The following is a 20,000-nucleotide window of genomic DNA, read 5'->3' on the forward strand; positions in this document are numbered from 1 at the left end:
AATACTTTACCGAGCATTCATTCACCCTTGTACGCACATGATTCCTCTAAACAAACTCTCCTATCCCTGCTGTTTGTTAAGTAAATATTGATCAAGGAGACACATATCTCCTGACAGCCGTGGCACAAGCTGGGGACTTTTACTGTAGGCAGAGTGGACTTAAATGGATAAACTGAGATGCTTCAGAATATCCACAGAGAGATTACTCGATTAAAAAAAACAAGAAGTGAGATATTAGATGATACTGCTTTCCCCTTCTAGGAGTACCATGGCTTGTTTTTCAGATACACTGAACCTCTAGGTGGGAAAGAACCTGCTCCCAAACATTATTAAGCAAGGAGCAGTACAGCTTATGACACAAGCGACAAAATGACTTGATACTTGTCTTTCTTAAACTGATGCACGGATATGGATATTGCATGTAACGAGTCAGGCGTCCATCCCCACCATCCTCACCCACTATGTGTATGTAGCTACCATGACGGCCAAGGGGCAGATCCTCAGCTGGCTTCAAAGGAGTGGTGGCAATTTACACTAGCTGAGGAGGCTCTGCCTTTAACTGATCTGTGCATGAAGGAGGAGAAACACAGTAAGACATCCTGGGCCATGTTCTGCCACCCTTACTCAGGTCAAGTAATACCTTATTCCTTGAATAATCCCATTCATCTCAGTAAGATAAGGTACTTCTCCTCCTGCACGAAGGTGGCAGAATCAGGCCCTGTTTTGCACATACATATGTGCCGCACCATGTAGATTTGTTGAACAAACAAATGATTCTAGTTAAGTTTCAGAAAAATATTAGTAAAATCAACAGGAGATGAATGGCTTCGTTTTATATTAAAATTTCAACGACAGTTAATAGGAATCATTGTTTACTAAACTGCCAAAAACTGAACTAGCATTAGAATTACTTATGTGCTTCTTAGATCAGATTTTTAAATCCTCTTCAGAGCTTAAGGCATGAAGCCTTTGACCTGTGCTGCGGGAGTCTTTAAAACTTTTTATCTGAAAATTAGAAAAAAAAAGATCAGCGACTTTAAAAACTTGTTCCTGTGTTTAGAAGTACCAAGCCCAATACAACAGTTCTGACATTGTAACAGCTTCAGACAACTGCTAGGCTGCACCAAACCAATCTGAAGATTCTTCAGACAGGGACAGCTGGGCTATACTTGAAACCTTTTCTCGTACTGTCGATGTCTAGTCTGTGTTAAACTTCAGGTCCATTTTTATGATTAGATTAGCCATACTGTACCTAAAGAGTTTGCCTGTGGTCTGACCAAAGTATTGTGCCAGAGTCTGGTAGTGTGTCATATTACTAATGTTCCAAGAGTAAACACACTTGTAGGAAACAGCTATAGTTCAAGGCTACACTTAAAAAAATAAATGTTTCATCAGTCTTAGCAGTGGAACAAATGGCAATAACACTCTGTATCATATTTTACAAAGCTTCAAAAGAACAATGTCCTGTTGAGTGAAATTCAGTAGCATTCTGTAAACATTAATTTAAGGAAATCAATAGGCTCTGTGAGCTAAAGGCATATTGCAAGATAAACTGGCTGGAGTGCTACTCTGTCAAACAGATTTTAGTTTTCTCGGGTAGATAAAGACGGTTTCAAAATGGGGTAACGTGTTGCAACCAAGGTTTGAAAACTATGTGGCCTTCAACAGCCTGCTTGTTCCTACTACAAAGCTGGATAAACATACTTTAAAAATGATAAGATTGGGTCAGGATTGATTTTGCTTTCAAATTTTATATAAAGTAGAATTCTTGGTGCGTGGGTGGGTTTTTTTCTTTAAAGTCTAATTATGAGCAGAAATAAATAAGGGCAGCACAGAGCACTCAACATGTCAGCCTGCCAGGAGAGGTTAAATTATCCAGAAAAACAGCAATGGGTTGTTTTTTTTCAATAGCAGGACTTTACGGATTTTAAAAATATCTTTATTCATGCCGACCTGGTGGGCAACAAGTCGTTTTGCCAAACAGTAAAGCCAAAATCTCTAGTGGACTTGGGATCAGAGGTCTTCAGCTGGCGAAGGCTGCTCCCGTTGCAGAGCTGCACCCCCCACGGTCATACTAATGGGAGGTAAACAAGTTGGAGGGGGTGAGCGGGAAGCTGGCTGACTTCTCGAGTTGGATGAGCTATATAGTGGCAGCAGTGAGGGGCTCCACAGGGAGCTTCTTAACCCAAAGAGAAGGTGTAAACAGTATCTATTAGACCCTCTCCAGGATTAAGAGTCTGCCATTGAGGGAGTACTCTGGGTGTGCGTAGCGCCAAATGAAACAGCTTTTTAAGAGTGCACATACCAGTCTGCGCAAGCAAAGGTATAGTAGCAATAAAAGATGATTCAATGGAAATGGCTCCTCTGAGGAAAAATATTAAAAAGGATGAACAATACACACAAGTGCCCACAGGGACGTAAGGTTAATATCTGACTTAAATTGACAGCAGTGATGAGATTCAGCATAAAGGGTACGATTTAGAATCATAATCCACCCCCTTGCGGGAAGAAAAACACACAAAAAGAGAAGAAAGACTTGGGAAACTGCATGTAGGCCAGTCCAGAGGGCTCCTCATCCATCATCCCTTAGAGGAAGGGCATTCGTGGAGGCTGCCGGGTGAGTGAGCCTCTAAATATATATCAATATGCGTCGGGAAATGGTACGACACCCACCAGGGCATTTGTGTGGAGGGCAAACCCTTCCCCGGTGCTCACTAGGCCACCTTACCGCTGCCATTGACTCCCCACCCATCGCGCATGATACGGCTGCTACTCACGTGGCCGAATCTGTAACAAGGAGCCACAGAGTATGGAAATGGCCAACCAATTCTTCTGGACCCCTTGCAGTCAGAGATAAAGCCCGCACACCCCACCCTTTGCAGATGGCGCCCCTGCGTGCAGGAGCGCCGCCAGCTTTTCTGCTGCCCTAGGTGGCGGAAGGTCCTGCCCTGAAATGCCGCCCCTGACAGAGGCGGCGGAAGGTCCTGCCGCCGAAATACCGCCATGGTCGCCGCCCCCAAATTGTAGTGCCCTAGGCGACCAATGGGTTGTGCTGGCCCTGCCTGTGTGCTTATTCATCCACAGGGCCACCCAGAGGATTTAGGGGGCCTGGGGCAAAGCAATTTCGGGGGCCCCTTCCATAAAAAAAAGTTGCAATACTATTGAATACTATATTCTCATGGGGGCCCCTGCAGGGCCTGGGGCAAATTGCCCACTTGCCCCTCCTCCCCCACCCCCCCCGGGCGGCCCTGTTCATCCAGTGTGATTCTGGGGCCGGATCTTACTGGGCTGCCGCCGCTTGTTATAGCAAACAAAGAGGTTTGCGTTGCTTGTACTATATGCTCACACTTGTCTGGTTTACCCACCTATTCCTTCTCATCGCATTCTCAGACTCTATGCTCTTTGGGACCGGAATGGGTTGTCTGATTGATTGTTTTGTCTTTCTTATAGGTGTGTGTGTGCAGCACCTAGCACAATGGGCCCCACAATACAAATAAAAAAATAACTGGACTCCTCAGGCTCCTGAGGAAGGTGCCAAATGAAAACTATGAGGCTCCCCTTGCTGCAGCATTTGGCCAGATGCCCTCCATTCCACTGCCCCCACCAAGAGTGCCAGGCTGCAGGTTTGGCAGCCAAATCCTGCGGCTCTGCTGTCTCCTCCATGGTGAGTTTTGGGCTCCCTACTCCTTTCCAATCCACTCGCCTGCAGCTCTATCTGGAATACCCCTGAGCTACAGCAAAGATGGAGGTCAACCAAAAGTTAATGCCACCTCTAGGCTGCGTGAATTTTTAGGCAGATTTCATGCAGGATGGAGAGGAGACTGTAGCTACCTTCACCAGCCCCTTCCTACTTGTGGATCCCTTGGGCTGCAGAGGGAGCCCTAGTGGGACAAGCTGCATGGTGCCATGGAGGCAGACCCCACCTTTCTGAATGGATCGGGGCAGATCTATCCACAGATCGATGCAGTGCAATGCAGGGAACAAAATGCAGTGCAGGGAACAAGAGCCGGCCTCATATAGTTTGTAGCTGTAAAGTGTAGATTTCTGTCACTACCAGGTGAATGCTGCTCAAAGCAGTGCTCCTTTGCAATCGGTTTTCTTGTTTTTCCAGGGTAGCTGGTGGAGTGCTTTGCCTTTGCCCCGACTCCTCCTCCATTTTTCAAACCACCCCCCTCTTTTTTGGAGGAAGTAGAACGGCTGCGTGGGCCCATCTTTGTGCTGTGAGTTGGTGTGGCAGCATACCAACAGGAGGCCTTGGCTTACACAGAAAATTTGGAGGCAGGTTTTGGAGTAAGTTGCTACACTTTTTGGCGCGCAAGCTGGGGCAGCATATGGCCCAATGTTCTCAGTTTAAGTCTGACACTTAACATTATTTAACAGTTTCTGCATTAGGTGCTTTATAAGGTAAAGGAAATTAACAATTTTCAGCTAATTAGATCACTCAATTGGCTGAACATTCTGGACCCCTCTTAGGAAAAAAATAGGTTGGCTCAGGCCACGGAAAGGCTAATGCCTCTTCCATTATCACTTATGAGGAGAGGGAGATATTTGTAAAGGGCATTTTTCTTTTAAAAATACAAATGAATAATACTTAAATTATTGGGCACATCATGTCCCCCAGTTGTCTCCTTTTCTCAGATTAGGGTGGAGCTCGACATTAATCTCAGTGACTTCTTCACTGGGGTACCTCATGGCAGTCTGCAGTCCACACTATCATTGCATTCAGTCTTTGAGTCTCACTCAAATTTGCGCTTGCAGCACTTTCAGTGTAAGTGTTTCTGTAGCTCAGTTCTCAAACTGTGGGTCGGGACCCCAAAGTGGGTTGTGACCCTGTTTTAATGGGGTTGCCAAGGCTGGATTAGACTTGCTGGGGTCCAGGGCCATCCTGGGGCCATATAGTAATTGTTGTTGTCAGAAGGGGGTCACAATGCAATGAAGTTTAAGAACCCCTGGACTAGAATCACAGCGTACGCTTCCTTCTAGCACTGAAGGCACCTAGCTAGGGGTGGGAAACAGCCACAGTGATCTAGAAACGCTCCACACTTGTGAGCGCTGTGTTTCTCTCCAGTTGGGAGACTCATTTGGGGTGAGAATCACAGTGATTTCAATGTGGTCACCCTCCCCACCACTGTGACCCTCCCACCAGCATCACAAGGGTTCCTGTGGTGTAGTGGTGCTGAAGGGGCAGATTTAACACTGAACTGCTGATGCTAGTGATTAGTGCCCCAGCTGCTGTTACAGAGAAGTGAAGAGTTCTAGCCCCATGTCAGCCAAGTTTGAAAAAGAAAAATTATGTTTTTTTTTATTTTGTTGCTTACTGCTGCATTTGCATTCTTTCCTTTTACCTAACAAACCACGAATAAAACACACAGCTGAACAAACCCTTTAACGTACATCCCTAAAATCATTTAAAAATGCCTGGCTGAAGTGAGGATCAAACCCCTCCCCCACTGCCATGCAAAAGTGTTGAGGCATTAAACCTGGACCACAATGCTATTAGTAAGCCTGATGCCGCCACCACAGCTTCTAGCAGGGGAAAGAAAGCCTTGCTCTCACAAGGAAGGGAAGGGACAGAGTGAGTGCTGAGATGTCTGATAACATCAGAGAAGCAAAAGTGGTGGTGCAGTGAAAATGAATACTGTGGAATACACTAGATTTAATCACTTACATTTAAATGAAGCTTTTTCACACAGAAGGAGTCCAAAGTACTTTACAGGCTCCACATAGGGACACAATACATAGCACATAGATACTAAACTGATACGTACATTTCACAAGCCGTGGCTGGATGGTTAGGGCAGCTATTCTATAATGCAACACCCCTTCCATCTAGAAGGGATCTAGCTGGGACCCAATTCCCATTTAGCAATATGTGAAAGGCAGGGTAGTCCTGACCCCCTGACACCTATTTCTGACCCCCACCCTGGGAATCTTATCCCCCAGGTTGAGAACTCATGAGACAGAGGAGTACTTTACCCACCCCTGAAATGCAGTCATGCCACGGTGTGGTGCAAACATTTTAAAAATAAAAAAAAATTGAAGTTTCAAACAGACAAAAGAGGATCTTAAATTACAATGATTTTGATCTCTCACCTCTTAAAATATTCAAATTCCTTCCCTCTCCCCTTTCCTCCGGACCAAGATCTCTAAAACATTTTACTTCCAGGCTATCAAGTTGCATTCTGGGGAATTTTTCTTTTGGTTTTCCTGCTGAGTTAGAAGTGTGCGAGTATAGGGATTTACAATGGATAGCTCTTGACCTCGGGCATCATTAATAGCATTGTAATAGTAAGGAAAAATCACTAATGAATTCCTATAGTTTAAGATGTTTGGGGGTTTAATATATGTTGAGGAGTAAAAGGAAAAAAGTATATGCCTGGTTACTTTTACACACACACACAAAGTTGCATTAGCCTCCCCTTGAATGAGAAATAAAACCAATAAATGCAAGACTGTTCTGACTTACTAACCCTTTAACTCAGCCCCATTGCGACTAAACATGGTCTGCTTTCAGAGGCATCTCCTACAATGCTTGGCAATGTTACATACCATGCTGACAAATTCTGACAGGTACTAGACACAGACACTAAAGAACACCTGTGCCCAGAAGAGTGAATACGAGGTTGAGACTGAACACCCAACTCCAGCTCCGTTACAGTAACTGCAGATAGGCTGCTCCGCAGGTTTTCTGGGATAGTAGCAACACGTGAGTGTTTTATGCTGGGACAGACAGGGCAGGCGACAGGGCCTGGATGCTGAAGAGCATGTGCCTTTTTCACCAATAACAGGTCCCTGCACAGATCTATTACCATGCATAGGGGAATTCTGCTGCGGGAGCTGGTGGATAAAATCGGAGTGCACAGTTAAAAGTGCTTTTGCAGCATGTGCAGTAGGTACACCTCTTTATAGTATGGTTACTCTACTGTCCCTACACTGGCCAGTATTCGGCTTAGTGGATGGATCTTTAACACTGCAGTAACACATCAAAGGTTTATATCCCTCCATTTACAGAGTACATATTACACGGTATAAAACCGTAATATAGGCAGTTCTGCCCTGGAATAATGAGAAAATATTTGTAATCTGTTTTTTCTTTGGTCTATCTAGGACAGGTGTCGGCAACCTTTCAGAAGTGGTGTGCCGAGTCTTCGTTTATTCACTCTAATTTAAGGTTTCGCGTGCTAGTAATACATTTTAACGTTTTTAGAAGGTCTCTTTCTATAAGTCTATAATATATAACTAAACTACTGTTGTATGTAAAGTAAATAAGGTTTTAAAAATGTTTAAGAAGCTTCATTTAAAATTAAATTAAAATGCAGAGCCCCCCCGGACCGGTGGCCAGGACCCGGGCAGTGTGAGTGCCACTAAAAATCAGCTCGCGTGTTGAAGGCGGCACGCGTGCCATAGGTTGCCTACCCCTGATCTAGGAATTAAGTCCCAGGCCCTGAAATGGCTCTTTTTGTCTTAGTATGTGGGGTTTGGGGGCAGGTGGTCTGTAATCAGCTGGGCAGGGGAATGTCTGGAGGAAGCTGATTAGCTCCAGTGATCCCCTGTGTTTAAGAATTCCTGCGCACCCGGCAGCCATGCTTGCTTGGAAAGCTGCCCCAGCCAATCTGCCCTGTAGCTGGTGCAGTTGTCCAAGCTGGGTTTCCAGGGATTGCTGTAGGTCTAAGGTATTTGGGGTCAGAAAGGAATGTTTTCTTGGTGGGCAAGACTGGGGAGCTGGTAGGGGGGTAAAGACAAGGGAGACGACACTTCAAAATAAATAAATAAAAGAGGTGGGGGGTAATAAATGTTGTTGCAACTTGTGGCTGGTGCCCAATGTAGATAGGAAGCTTCAAGGAGACAGCTCCTCAGGTAAACGCAAGCACATGGCCCAGGGACTGGTGAACCTGTGAGGCAAAAGGAGGTCTGAAGTCTTCACAGACTGCGCTTCCCCTTGTCTGTCCCCTCATTGCTCCTTGCAGGAGGAAGGCGATGGGAGTCTGCATTGGGCTGAATGGGGAACTGAATAGCAAGGGTTTGTCTAAGAGAACCAGCCCATATGCTTGGTTTCATGGCCATTCAACGCCTCCCCTCCAAGGCCCAGTTGATGCCTTCTAGTTAAAAGCCTCTCCTTTAATATTAATGTTAATAAAGTTGGGGCCTGCTGCTTTAAATCCATTCACGTGTCTACGTCATCATTCTCCTGCAAGTCCTGATCAATGCAGCAGTCTGTCTGTTTGGCAACGCATACTGCCCTGGTCCTCTGCTCTCTACGCTGGCTCCCTAATAAATACAGAACTGAGTTCAAGGTCGAACTCCTCCACTGGTCTGGCCCTAGCTACCTGAGAGACCATCACGACAGTTCCGTTACACTGGGACCATTTAACTATCCACCCCTAGGGGAGGCTCATGAGCTCAGGAGGTGAAACTTTTAAATAAGCTGGTCCTCACCAAGGGAACGGACTCCCCCAGGAGCTAAGTATGACCATGTACCTTGCCCTGTTTAGAACGAAATGGAAAACTTATCTGTTTAACTTTGCTTTCTCTCAAAAAGCTCGCCCCATTGTGCCCTTCTCTCTCTCACACACACATGCTAATTGAGCTAGTCCTCATACAAGCTGGCAAGGAAGAGAGAGAGATTGTTCTTCCTATTATTAAATACTTGGCAGGTGCTCAGGTACTATAGTGATGGGGCCCACGTAAGCACCTAGATAGAGCTGATTCTCCAGCTGCTGTGATAGCCTTAGTGTTGTTTTTCTTAATCTTGTAGGGAAATGTTGCCACTTTAATATTATATCAGCGTACTACAGCTTCATTTTTTTAGGCTGTATTATATCTTGTACTGGCACATGGTATGGGCCTTTCATGGACATCATTTATAATGGTTTTGCCCAGCAGTCACCTCCTCATGGCCTCATAATGGGTGGGGACCCAAGGAGTTGTGGGCGGTCTGCAAGGTTATTGTAGGGGTGGTTGTGGTACTGCTACCCTTATTTCTGTACTACTGCTGGCGGCGGCGCTGCTTTCAGAGCTGGGCAGCTGGAGAGCGGCGGCTGCTGGCTGGGAGCCCAGCTCTGAAGGCAGCGCCACCACCAGCAGTAGTGTAGAAATAAGGATGGCATAGTATGGTATTGCCACCCTTACTTCTGCACTGCTGCTAGCAGAGCACTGCCTTCAGAGCTGGGTTCCCAGTCAATAGCTGCCACTCTCCGGCCGCCCAGCTCTGAAGGCAGTACAGAAGTAAGGGTGGCAATACAGTGACCCCCCCCCTAAAATAACCTTGTGACCCCCCCCATGACCCCTTTTTGGGTCAGGACCCAATTTGAGAAACGCTGGTCTCCCCTGTTAAATCTGTATAGTATATGGTAAAAGCACACAAAAGACTTTCACGGTCCGTGACGCATTTTTCATGGCCATGAATATGGTAGAGCCCTAGGTATAACCCCATGCAACTCAGTGAAAATGTATCAGCTGTGTGGGTCTCTTGCTGTGTGCATGAAGGGGAGTGTTAACATACATTACAGGTAAAGAGCAAGAGACTCTAAAGCCAGATCTATATTTAATTTTTAGTCTTCTAAAACTGTAAAAGAGTTCTATGAATTAATATTTGTTTAAAAACCAAAAACTTCATCTGAGTTTACACTAATATTACATAAGGCCAGATTCTCAGCTGGCATGGATCAACATGGCTCCATTGACTTTGGGAGCCAATTTACACCAGCTGAAGATCTCACCCCAAGTTTAAATATGATGTGAATGAGTTAAACCCAGGAAAATGAATAGTTATAACTGAGTAGCTAATCCACCTGCTTAAAAGCAGCTCTATCCACTCTGTTATGTGATTTGTATAGAACAGCTAAAATATAGTTTTGAGGAGAAAATGTTTGCCTTGGTTTTTATAATCGTGAAGTACAGAACATGCACAATTTTTTAATATGAAGCTGTGGTAAGAACACACTTTGCATTTCGGAATCCTCAATCAGCTAGACAGTGATTGCAAGAATAGTTCCCTGTTCACAGTTCATCACTACTTTCCAAAAGTTTTGAATGAAACATAGCTAACATGTAATGTAAGAGAGACTGGAGAAAAACTGTGTGACATAACTATTACCTGATACCAATAGTAGGAACGTACATCTAGACCTAACACACAATGAATTGGTTCCTCCCTGCAACTGCAAGTTTGAAATGTTCCTAGTCTACTTATTTTCAGGGATGAATGAAAAGTCATAAAGGTTGTGAGGGATCAGTTTGGGCTAAAAGGGATTCCAATCTAGGATGATCTGGGAGAAATGAGGACATATAGAATTTAGTTTCACATAGGAAAATGGAAAACAGGGAAGAACTAGGAAGATGAATAAAGGCTCATCATAGACACAAAAGAACAGAGCAAAAAAAGAAGCCTGGATTTGGGCATTCTTGTCTGGCAAGGAGGCAGGCAGTAAGGCTAATGAAGCATTTGCGATATGGGACGTATGCCAGCGTAACAAAGAAGATGTGCATCAGCTCTGCAGATGTGCCAAAGCCCCCAGAGCAAAATAATGACATAATCACCATCAGTGTCACAGACCAGACTGTACACAAGGTGACATGGGAGAGAATAAATAAGAGTCTTTAGAGGCCTGTAGTACACACAGAGGAAGAAATAGCCGTTCCTCACTACTGCCACCACCCCAAGAGAGTTGAGCGATGTGGGGTATAATGTGTGCAGCTACCAAAAGAAATCTTGAATTGTGCAAGGCTAAAGCACTATAAATTGGAGCTTTTCTCAGTCTCCAGTTGACATTTCAATTCCCCCTACCCCTTGTTGAATGCAAAATGAAATGGCAGTAGGAGTCTGAAGAGTTTGCCAATTTTGGGGAAGGGGGAGAGAAGGAAAGGACAAAAAGAAGGGGGTATCAGTAAATAATTGTAAAAAACAGAGAGCTGGAACTATCTCTGGCTTTTCCCCAAAATAATATTAAAAACTCAAACAAGGAGAGGTATATATTTGGTTCATCGCTCTCCATGAACAAAGCTAGAAAAGCAAAAGCAAAATATTTTGCACATTAAAATACAAAATTATTATTTTATTGATCAGGAATAAAACAGTGCTTAGGGCAATTCGGTACTTAACATGTTATTTGCAGTGGGGAGTAATCTGAAAAGCTCCAAGTAGCCTTAAAACACCTAAAAACAGCTCTTTCTGCATAAGGTAGGTGCTTGTCTTGGTACAGATGTCTGGTTGTGTGGGTGGTTTTTTTTTTTTTAACGTTACTTTTGTCAATTTTTAAAGGGAACATCTGTTTGAGAAAGTGAAACAACACTGGGAAGCAATCTTTGGACCCAATCTGGCAAACAGTTATCCACAAGAGTTATCAACAAGCTCTTTACTCAAAGAGCTGAGGGTCTTCACATATGCGTAAAGCTCCTAAAGTGCAGGACTGTTTGCAGGATCAGCTCCTATCAGAGTAGCTCAGAACAAAGAACTGGCTTCACCAGTGTCCCTTTTCATCGCTTCTAATGAAAGATTCATAAGAATAACTTTAATTTTTTATGACCGTTTTTGCATTACTGTATTAGCTGTGTGTACCTCATATGCAGTTTCTTCTTAAATACAGAAAACCTGTTGCAAAATGCCTTGCACAACTTAATCAATATAATAATTGATTTTGGTTGTTCTGCAGGTCTCCTTAACATAAAGGAAGTGCCATGGAGCCCAGAAAACATTTCGATGAGGCTATTCTTCTTTAACTCGTATAGTTATGTCTATGAAGAACATTGATACTGTTTTTGTAAATTAAAAACCTCCCTAATTTGCTAGTTAAACTGTTCAGCAGAAGAATGATTATATTTGTCTTTTTTGGCTTCACCCTATTAACTGGAACAGTAACGTAACGATTGTTAATAAACAGCTTTAATTTGACTGTACTTCTCGCATATCTGCTAGCTGCACCATATCTTTGTTTAGCATATCATTAGGGAAAACAAGGAAGCATGTATGTAATTTTGTTCTGTTGTATATGAAGTTTAATAATTATGCCACAGAGGATTCTAATTTAATCACAGAAGGTGCAACAATATTAATAATCTGTTAAGAAAACTCCAGCTTCTTTGCCCTTTGAAGTTACTGGCATTGTAATAGCTTTTTTTAAAAAAAATGGGCAAGTGTTTGTTTCTGTTGGCGCTTACACCAATGTTTTCTTTTATGGATATTCCATTAAGCATCCTTCTCCCCCCTCAAAATCAATGCTTGTTTTGGGCAGAGGAGAAGGAAATTGATCAAAGCGGACATGGAGAGAAAATTTTTCAGGTATTGACCAAAATTACCCTGGAATTGTTTGATAATACTTTTTTAATCTTCCATTCAAAGAAAAAATAAGAGGGTCTGAAGAAGTTTTTAATTAGCTAAATAGCTGTGTAATCTAGATGAAATAAACATGCTAGTTTGAAAAGGTTTTTAGAACTTTTTAGCCATTTAATCCATAGATGGCTGAATACAATATGTTCCACAGAAAGATACAACCATCACCAGCAGCTGTTAGAAGAGAGCTTGCTCTCTGCTCCTATTGATAACCCTTTGTGGAATGAAGAAAAAGAGCTGAGGGAAGGAGAACTGAATGTCAGACAATAGACATCGCTACACACACTGTCTCTGAACTTTCCTCATCTCTGAAGGACAATTAATTATGAAGGCCTTTGGGGTAGGTCGAAGCAAGGGAAAACCTACTGCTGGCCCAGCACTCCAGCCGCTATCTCTGTGTTTGTTAAATGGTTGTGCCTGTTGGGGAACCAGAGTAGCAACCACCAAAATAGCCAATAGATCATTTAGGAAAAAAAGAGCAAAAGATTTTTTTTTTAATGTGTGTCTGTCCTTGTAGAATTCTATTCTCACTGTGAAATCATCCATACACAAAACACAAGGACAATTTTTTTTTTAGAAGAGCCACAGGGTAGGTTACAGTCAGAAACGGCCTCTCAGTGGTGTGTTAAAAAGGATGGTCTTTTCACCAAATCATTTCACAGAGGCAAAACAGACAAACACAAAGAGTTGAGACTTTTTCTGCTACATTAAATAGAGTAACTGATAAGGTCAGACATATGATACCTAAAGACATGAATCTGTGAACTCTTGAAGTCAAAGGACTTCTCTGTGCAAAGGAACAATCTTTCAAAGGAAATAGATCATAGAACTCCACTGAATCCCCTTTAAACTTTATGAAGCAGGAGGAGAAAAAGCTCTAAGTAGGGAAGCTTGACAGAAGAGCCTTGAACTATTTTCTGAAGGAAAGATGAGACCCTCCCTAGGCTGTCACAAAACATCTTTTTTTTTCTAAAGGCTCTTCTGAACTTTGATATGTGCCAAGACACCGCTATTGAAAGCTGTATAATTATGTGCTATAGCCACTGTAGAAAATGCTTTGTTCATCTCAACAAAGAACAATAAGCAAAGTAAAGTGACATTACACTGTATCTTTTTCTTTAAGAATGTCGAGAAAGGTCATGGTATGTTATAACTAATAAAGCTGTTGAGTAAGGAGGTTTAAAGTTGATCTTGCTGTGCTTAAATGTAACCCAATGACAAAAAGGCAGAGGGAGCTAAAATGTAATGACATTAAAAAAAAAAACAGATAATAAATCAATGGGCTAGCCTCATTATACCAATGAATATCTTGAACCTAAAGGAAATAAATATAAAAATGAAGTGTAGTTGTGAGACAGAGTTTTCTATCTCCAAGCTTGGTGATTTTTCTCTTCAAGTTTCCCTTCAAGTTGTAGTTTGCAATTCAACTAAACAAGAAGCAGATTAACAAGTAGCAACCAAATGGTACGTACAATGCTTGCACATTCTATAGGCACCTGAATTTTGTAACTTAATTTGCAAATAAATTTCATCTCCTGTGAAAGTTGCAAGGGAAATAGAATTCTTTCACAAAAGTGCCTCCTTAAGCAGGTTTCTTCTTTTTAAACAAAAAAGCCCTGGGATGTCAATGAAAACAATTAAGAGACCGGTATTTCTAATGACATTTCTCCTTTTGTGTGTGTGTGGGGGGAATCTATCTAAATACGTGGGCTCCAAGTTTCCTTTAAAGGAATGACAATAATAAACCTTTCTTATAATGCTTGGTATTCACAAACTGCAAAATAAGTTTTCTATTCCCTTGCTGCATATTGTAAGTAATAAGTCTTCTGCCTTTTTCTTTCTTTCTTTCTTTCTTTCTTTCTTTCTTTCTTTCTTTCTTTCTTTCTTTCTTTCTTTCTTTTCTTTCTAGAAAGGTCTTGGTATGCTATAACTAATAGAGCTGCTGAGTAAGGAGGTTTAAAGTTGACTAGAAAGCCAGGGGAGAGTAATACATAAAGAAGACTGTTGTCACCTGCTTCTGGTAACACATTAGAAACATACAGGTTGCCTCTGTGCAGCATCTCAAATAGATGAGGGGGCAAGTGAGAAGTTTGCAAATTATAGGGCTTGATTTCCACTTATACTAGGGCCTCTTTACATTGCCCTAATTGTGTACAAGGGCCTTAAAGGGGGTATAAATCTTGCTTTAAAGCCCCTATAAGATTGCAAAAACATTGTAAAATTACCTCAGTGTAAATGAGAATCAGACATTAAGGGTTAATTGCTCCTTTGATGCACATCAATTGAAGTCAAGAAGAGTCATGCTCATGCAAGTAGGAAAGAATATGGACTTCTAAAATGAGAACGTTAGTATCCAGGAGTTTCAAAAATTACTATTTATTTAGGGTGCCCATTTGGAGATGCTTTAAATAGGCCTGATGTTCAGACTATGGGTAGGACAGCACTTTTGGAAAATCAGGGCCCTTTAAGGTATCTCCAGTTGAGCACCCAAAAACTGAGGCACCCAAAATCACTAGTCCCTTGGGAAAATTTGGGCCACTGGCATTTCTCTGAATTGTTCTGCTGATGCTTATGTAACCCACATACCTTCTGGGTGTGGTGTTCTGTCCCATCTTGTGGCACTGAGACAACTTAGAGAAAGAGATAAAATGAGTCTGTTCTACAGCCAGTTGGCTTTTAACTCATATGGTAGAAGCTCATGCACTGAACTTCAGAGGTCCCCAGTTTGATCCCGCCCGATAACGACCGGGGTCTGTTGACATTACACTTAGATATATGCTTTCTTATTTTTTTTTGTAAATAAACAAAAACAAACTCCCATTGATTTCACTGTGTATGTCTGTACTGCAATAAAACACCCGCGACTGGCCTAGGTCAGCTGACTCCGACTCGCGTGGCTCAGGCTGTCAGGCTATAAAATCTCAGAGTAGACGTCCGGGCTTGGGCTGGAGCCCAGGCTCTAGGACCCCATGAGTAGGGAGGGTCCTTGAGCCCAGGCGTCTACCCTGCAATTTTATAGCCCTGCAGCCTGTGTCCCGCAAGCCTGAGTCAGCAGACCCGGGCCAATCACAGGTGTTTTATCGCAGTGTATACATACCCAACGGGATTCATGTACAGTGTCAGCACTTAAGCAAGTGTCTTTGCAACATCAGGGTATTAATTAGGTTTTCCCTGACTTCATACCATTTTCCCACATAAAATAAAGTGAACCTCTTAACAAGCTTTTTCGGTTTCTAAACTGATCATTGTGCTTTGCAGACTCCTACATACAAATACGCCATAACCAATGCTGTGCAAAAAAGGCATTGGTCTCTTCATCCTTCATTGTAGCAGAATTACATATAGTTTATTCACAAAAATAATGCAACTTGGCAGAAGTTTCACCATTTTGATCCACTTGCATATGTACCTCTGCAAGACGAGGTGAATTGCTGTGAAACAACATGCAAGCAGAGCTCAGAGAGACAGTTTTTAACAGCTCACTTTGGTGTTTATTTGTTTGCTACACACAGGATGTCTTAGAAAAGGTAAGATGTAGGTGGAAGGGCAACAACCAGAACACCTATTGCTAGGAGAGAGGTCTCTCTGGGTATGTCTCCACTGCAATGTAAACCTGTGCTTAATCCCGGGCTCAATCCTACCCCACCCCTTGCATCTACATTGCAACTGCGCTAACCCTTTGGACCCAGGGTCCCAGGACTCTGCAGGGCTGGAGGGTCCGAGCTCGAGTTAAGCTGGGACCCAGGGTCTGAGACCTATTGCTTTGCAGTGTAGACTTGGGTCCTGGGAATCAGCTGGAAGCAACTCACAGTTCCATGGGACAACTTTGCTAGTCCTCTCTATCCCAAAATCTGTAATCCACTCTATTGAAAGCGGAAGCCACTCCCCTTTGCAAACAGCAGCAGCTCAGGTCCACATTAACCCATTCCCTTCTGATCACCAATCTGCAAGTACCCTATCAGAGAGCTTCCAGGGTTTGCAATGGAGACTGAACTGATCAAGTGATCTGCAAAGCAAGCAGCTTCCTGGTAACATACAGGGCGGGCAGCAAAGTTTTCGCACAATGCACCACTGCCCTATGGCTAGAGCGACTACATTTTGGGGGGAAGAGGGTGCTAGGAACTCTGGGATATAGTTACTTTGACTCGGGTCTGTGTACTTCAGTGTGGTCGCCAAAGCCCTACTTTCAAGCATGGGATAGAAAAGTCATAAAATTGGGTTAAAATACAATGTAGATGTCCAAGGTTCCCTAACATGGGTCAGCTGACTTGAGTCCCACTAAACCCAAGCTTACATTGCAGTGTAGACATAACCTGAAATTTCTGAACTGAGAATGGGTCAGTCTCCGCCTCCTGAAGGGAAGTGAGAATGCAGAGTCCTGGGGAGACTATAATCCCTTTAATATATGAGAATAATATATATATATATATATATTAAAGGAAAATTATACAAGTGAACAGGAATGAAGTAGAAGTGAGAGCCATGAAGGAGCTGGAATCCAGGTGTCATCTGAAGGCCAACATTCTTTGCCTATTTTAAACCAAGTTGTGTTTCAACTTTTTGCCACTTTTACACCAATGGCTTGGTAATCTCCCTTGCCTACCAATGTCCCACTATGGTTGTAACAATGAGCTCTGGTGATCTTATAGGGACTGATTTTGAAGGGGAGTTAGGATAAGTTCCTTTTTAAGAAAGAGTGGAATGGAATCTATACGGGTAACTACGTGAATCTTAGTTATTGTATTCAGCAGTCAGATATCATAGTGCTCGGCTCCCTAGAAATACCATAGATATGGAGTGGCTCAGCAAGCTGTCATCTCTTTCTGACCTTCTGCTCCATCTACGTTGTGATATATACGTTATGGTTTAGGGAAGAAGGATGAACTGCTTTTCATTTGTAAAAAAAACTGCCCCAGGCAAATGTGAGCGTTTCCCACCTTTACTGAAGAAATCACATTTGCCATTTTTCTATCAGTCTGAATTTCCCCGCACAGCTATACTTACTGCATGTTCTGTTTCAATTGACCTTACAGGACAAAACAAATACAGAAACAAATCCATGCAACATAAAAAAAAAAAAGGGAAGTCGTATCCTGCTGGAGGTGTTGTATCTATCTCTGGCGCTGAGCCACAAGGCTACAATGGCAAAGCTAAAATGATAGGACGTGTAGCTTGTTAAGCATCTTATTTGACTTTGCTAAAAGCTGACACTTCCAATGCACTATGAAGGGAACACAGTATTAGAGTTTCCTGAGCAAATCTGTGGCACAGCCTGGCTGAAGAACCAAATTCACCTGGTTTTATCACTTTTTCCCTAATTGTCTGTTTGGGTGTGCTAAAGTATCCGCTGGCAAGTGAAACTCACACATAAAGGATCAGGGGTTAGGAAATGCAGTATAGGTGATTTAAGAAGAGCATACTATCAGACTTTAATCATATCAAAAGATCAGGAAAGCATCACTGAAGTATGAGGCAGGAACTTTGATTATGCTAAATATGGCAAATGCTCAGTTTGCTAAATCCCTTTGGATCCAATTTCAGCATTACAGTACTTGTCATTTTTGCTTTCCAGCTAGTGGGGGTGTGAGTTGGCACTTATCAGGTAAGGTTATAAGACTACATTGAAGATTGCACCATGCAGTTTAATGATCAGCTCATTTTTGGGTCTTTAGTGTATGACAAACTCTAAAACAAGAAATGGGGTTCTAGGAAATTCCTATTAGACTGGGTAGATGAAGGGTCTTTTCCTACCTGCTTGGGGAAAGAAGCATTTGAAGAGGCTCTTAGTTGTCTCCTGCTTAATTACTAGATCCCTTTTCAGAGATCTAATCTTTAGATTTTAATCACTGGATGTGCATATAAAAAATTACCTCTGTATTACATGTGAGATTTACATTCTCAGGATTATTTGAGAATTTCCCTTTGGTTTATATATGCTCTATATTTCTCAAAAAAGTTAACTGTATCCATTAAAACTACTACTTTAAACTAACTTTGTGACTAAGACATTGTAAAGCATTAATAAACTCCTTAGGCCTTAAGTATAAACAAAACTATTGTAAAACAATGCAACTCAATTCAGTCTTCATTGTGTTCAGCAATCCAAAATATGGTTGACAATAAAAGGTACGGGAAACTACACTAGCATTGGAAAATACACATTAAAAAAGTTAGTGACACTTTATCTCACGGTTCCCTTACATTCCTCCCATCTCTGTTGTATCTTGCTATATACTTAGATTAACACTTAGGGGCAGGGACACTCCTTTTTTTAAATGTGTATGACAGTGAGCTAGGGGGCCTTGATCCCTAATTAGGGCTTCTAGGTGCTACCTCGATACAAATAAGTTTGGCTATGATTCCCATATGTAACCATTGGTAAATCTTTCAAGGAACACCCTCCTCTCTCCTCTTTCTTCATCCTTCTTTACCATGTAAACTTTCTCCTCAAAAACTGAGCACACACAATGGACAGGAAAAGGCCTCAGAAAACCTTTGGTTAGAGACCTCTTCAAGTTACTTACAGATGCGGCACTTAGATACTGTGGCAGTGGGTGGTATAGAAAATACCTACGAGAGATTTTGGACCAATGACTGTACTCCTTTTGCCAACAAAAGTCCCTCTGACTATGGAACGTGGCCTCTTGTGTTACTTGGTACCAAGCAAAAGGTACGGGCAAAAACCAGTGCACTGCCATTATACTTCAGCATCAGGCAATGGAACTCCCAGACCCTCCCCTTCCGCACTCTTCTTGAACTCATCATTACATCTGACTAGCTGAACAATGCAAAATGCCACCATCAGCACTGAGAAACATGCTACAGTGGCATCGCAGAGGGTCAGCATGTTCATGATAACAATAGGCTGCTGAGCCACCAGGTTGGCATGTAAACAAGAATCTTAATCAAAGCCACAAACCCATTAGAACAATAAACGGATACCAATTTCTTGTAATAGTCATTTTACACTGTAATTCTGAAAACAACAACAACAACAAAATGCATGTCACTTCTATAAATCAAAGAAGGGGACACAGAGGGTGACCTTTTAGGAGTTTGATCAGAGTGTTACGGAGCTTTCAAAGCAGGAAGTGATGACTTCTTTCTTTAAAGTTTCCCTAAAGGAAACTTCAAAAAGATGTAGCAGAGAAACTTATCAGAATAGCGAAAGTTTTATCTTTTGGCAAGTCTTGGCTAGGCTTATGGATTCAGCTAACACAACTAAACAGATTCATTAGCTTCATTCACAGATGTGGAACTGTACAGATTTGACAGCTCGCAAAGACAATCAAAAAATTAAACATATTTGGTTTTTTTAACTAATCATCTAGTTTATAGATATATGCACAAAAATAAAGATCAGTGCCTACCTCAAAGTCATTTGCTTTATTGTAGTGCATGTTCAGAGCCCTGTATAGCTCGCAGTCTCTGGTTATAGACAGTTCTTCAGTACTTGTGACCCCATCGTTGATGGCCTGACGCGCATACTTCTCCATCTGAATGTAGTAAAACTCACGGAAATTGCTAAACCACTTGATGAGCTGAGAGGTAATGCATCTGTTGAACTGTTAAATTTAAATAGTGAGAAGGATAAGAACATTGACATTTTCTCTTCCTCCCCTCTTTTAACAGCATCTTTTATCCCTCCCCCTCCACCATTGTTAAAAACTCA

At 42.3% G+C, this 20,000-nt stretch overlaps 1 protein-coding gene across 1 annotated transcript in view; it reads right to left on the reverse strand.

Annotated features, from left to right (window-relative positions):
• Nucleotides 1–20,000, reverse strand: part of PROX1 (prospero homeobox 1) — a 50,496-nt gene that overhangs the window by 7,738 nt on the left and 22,758 nt on the right. Inside the window, exon 5 of the mRNA XM_054022603.1 lies at nt 19,699–19,893. Within this exon, the coding sequence (XP_053878578.1) occupies nt 19,699–19,893 (195 nt within the window). The remainder of the gene's footprint in view (nt 1–19,698; nt 19,894–20,000) is intronic.

The sequence above is a fragment of the Malaclemys terrapin genome, chromosome 3 (genome assembly GCF_027887155.1).
Source record: "Malaclemys terrapin pileata isolate rMalTer1 chromosome 3, rMalTer1.hap1, whole genome shotgun sequence".
Classification (NCBI taxonomy): Eukaryota; Metazoa; Chordata; order Testudines; family Emydidae; genus Malaclemys; species Malaclemys terrapin.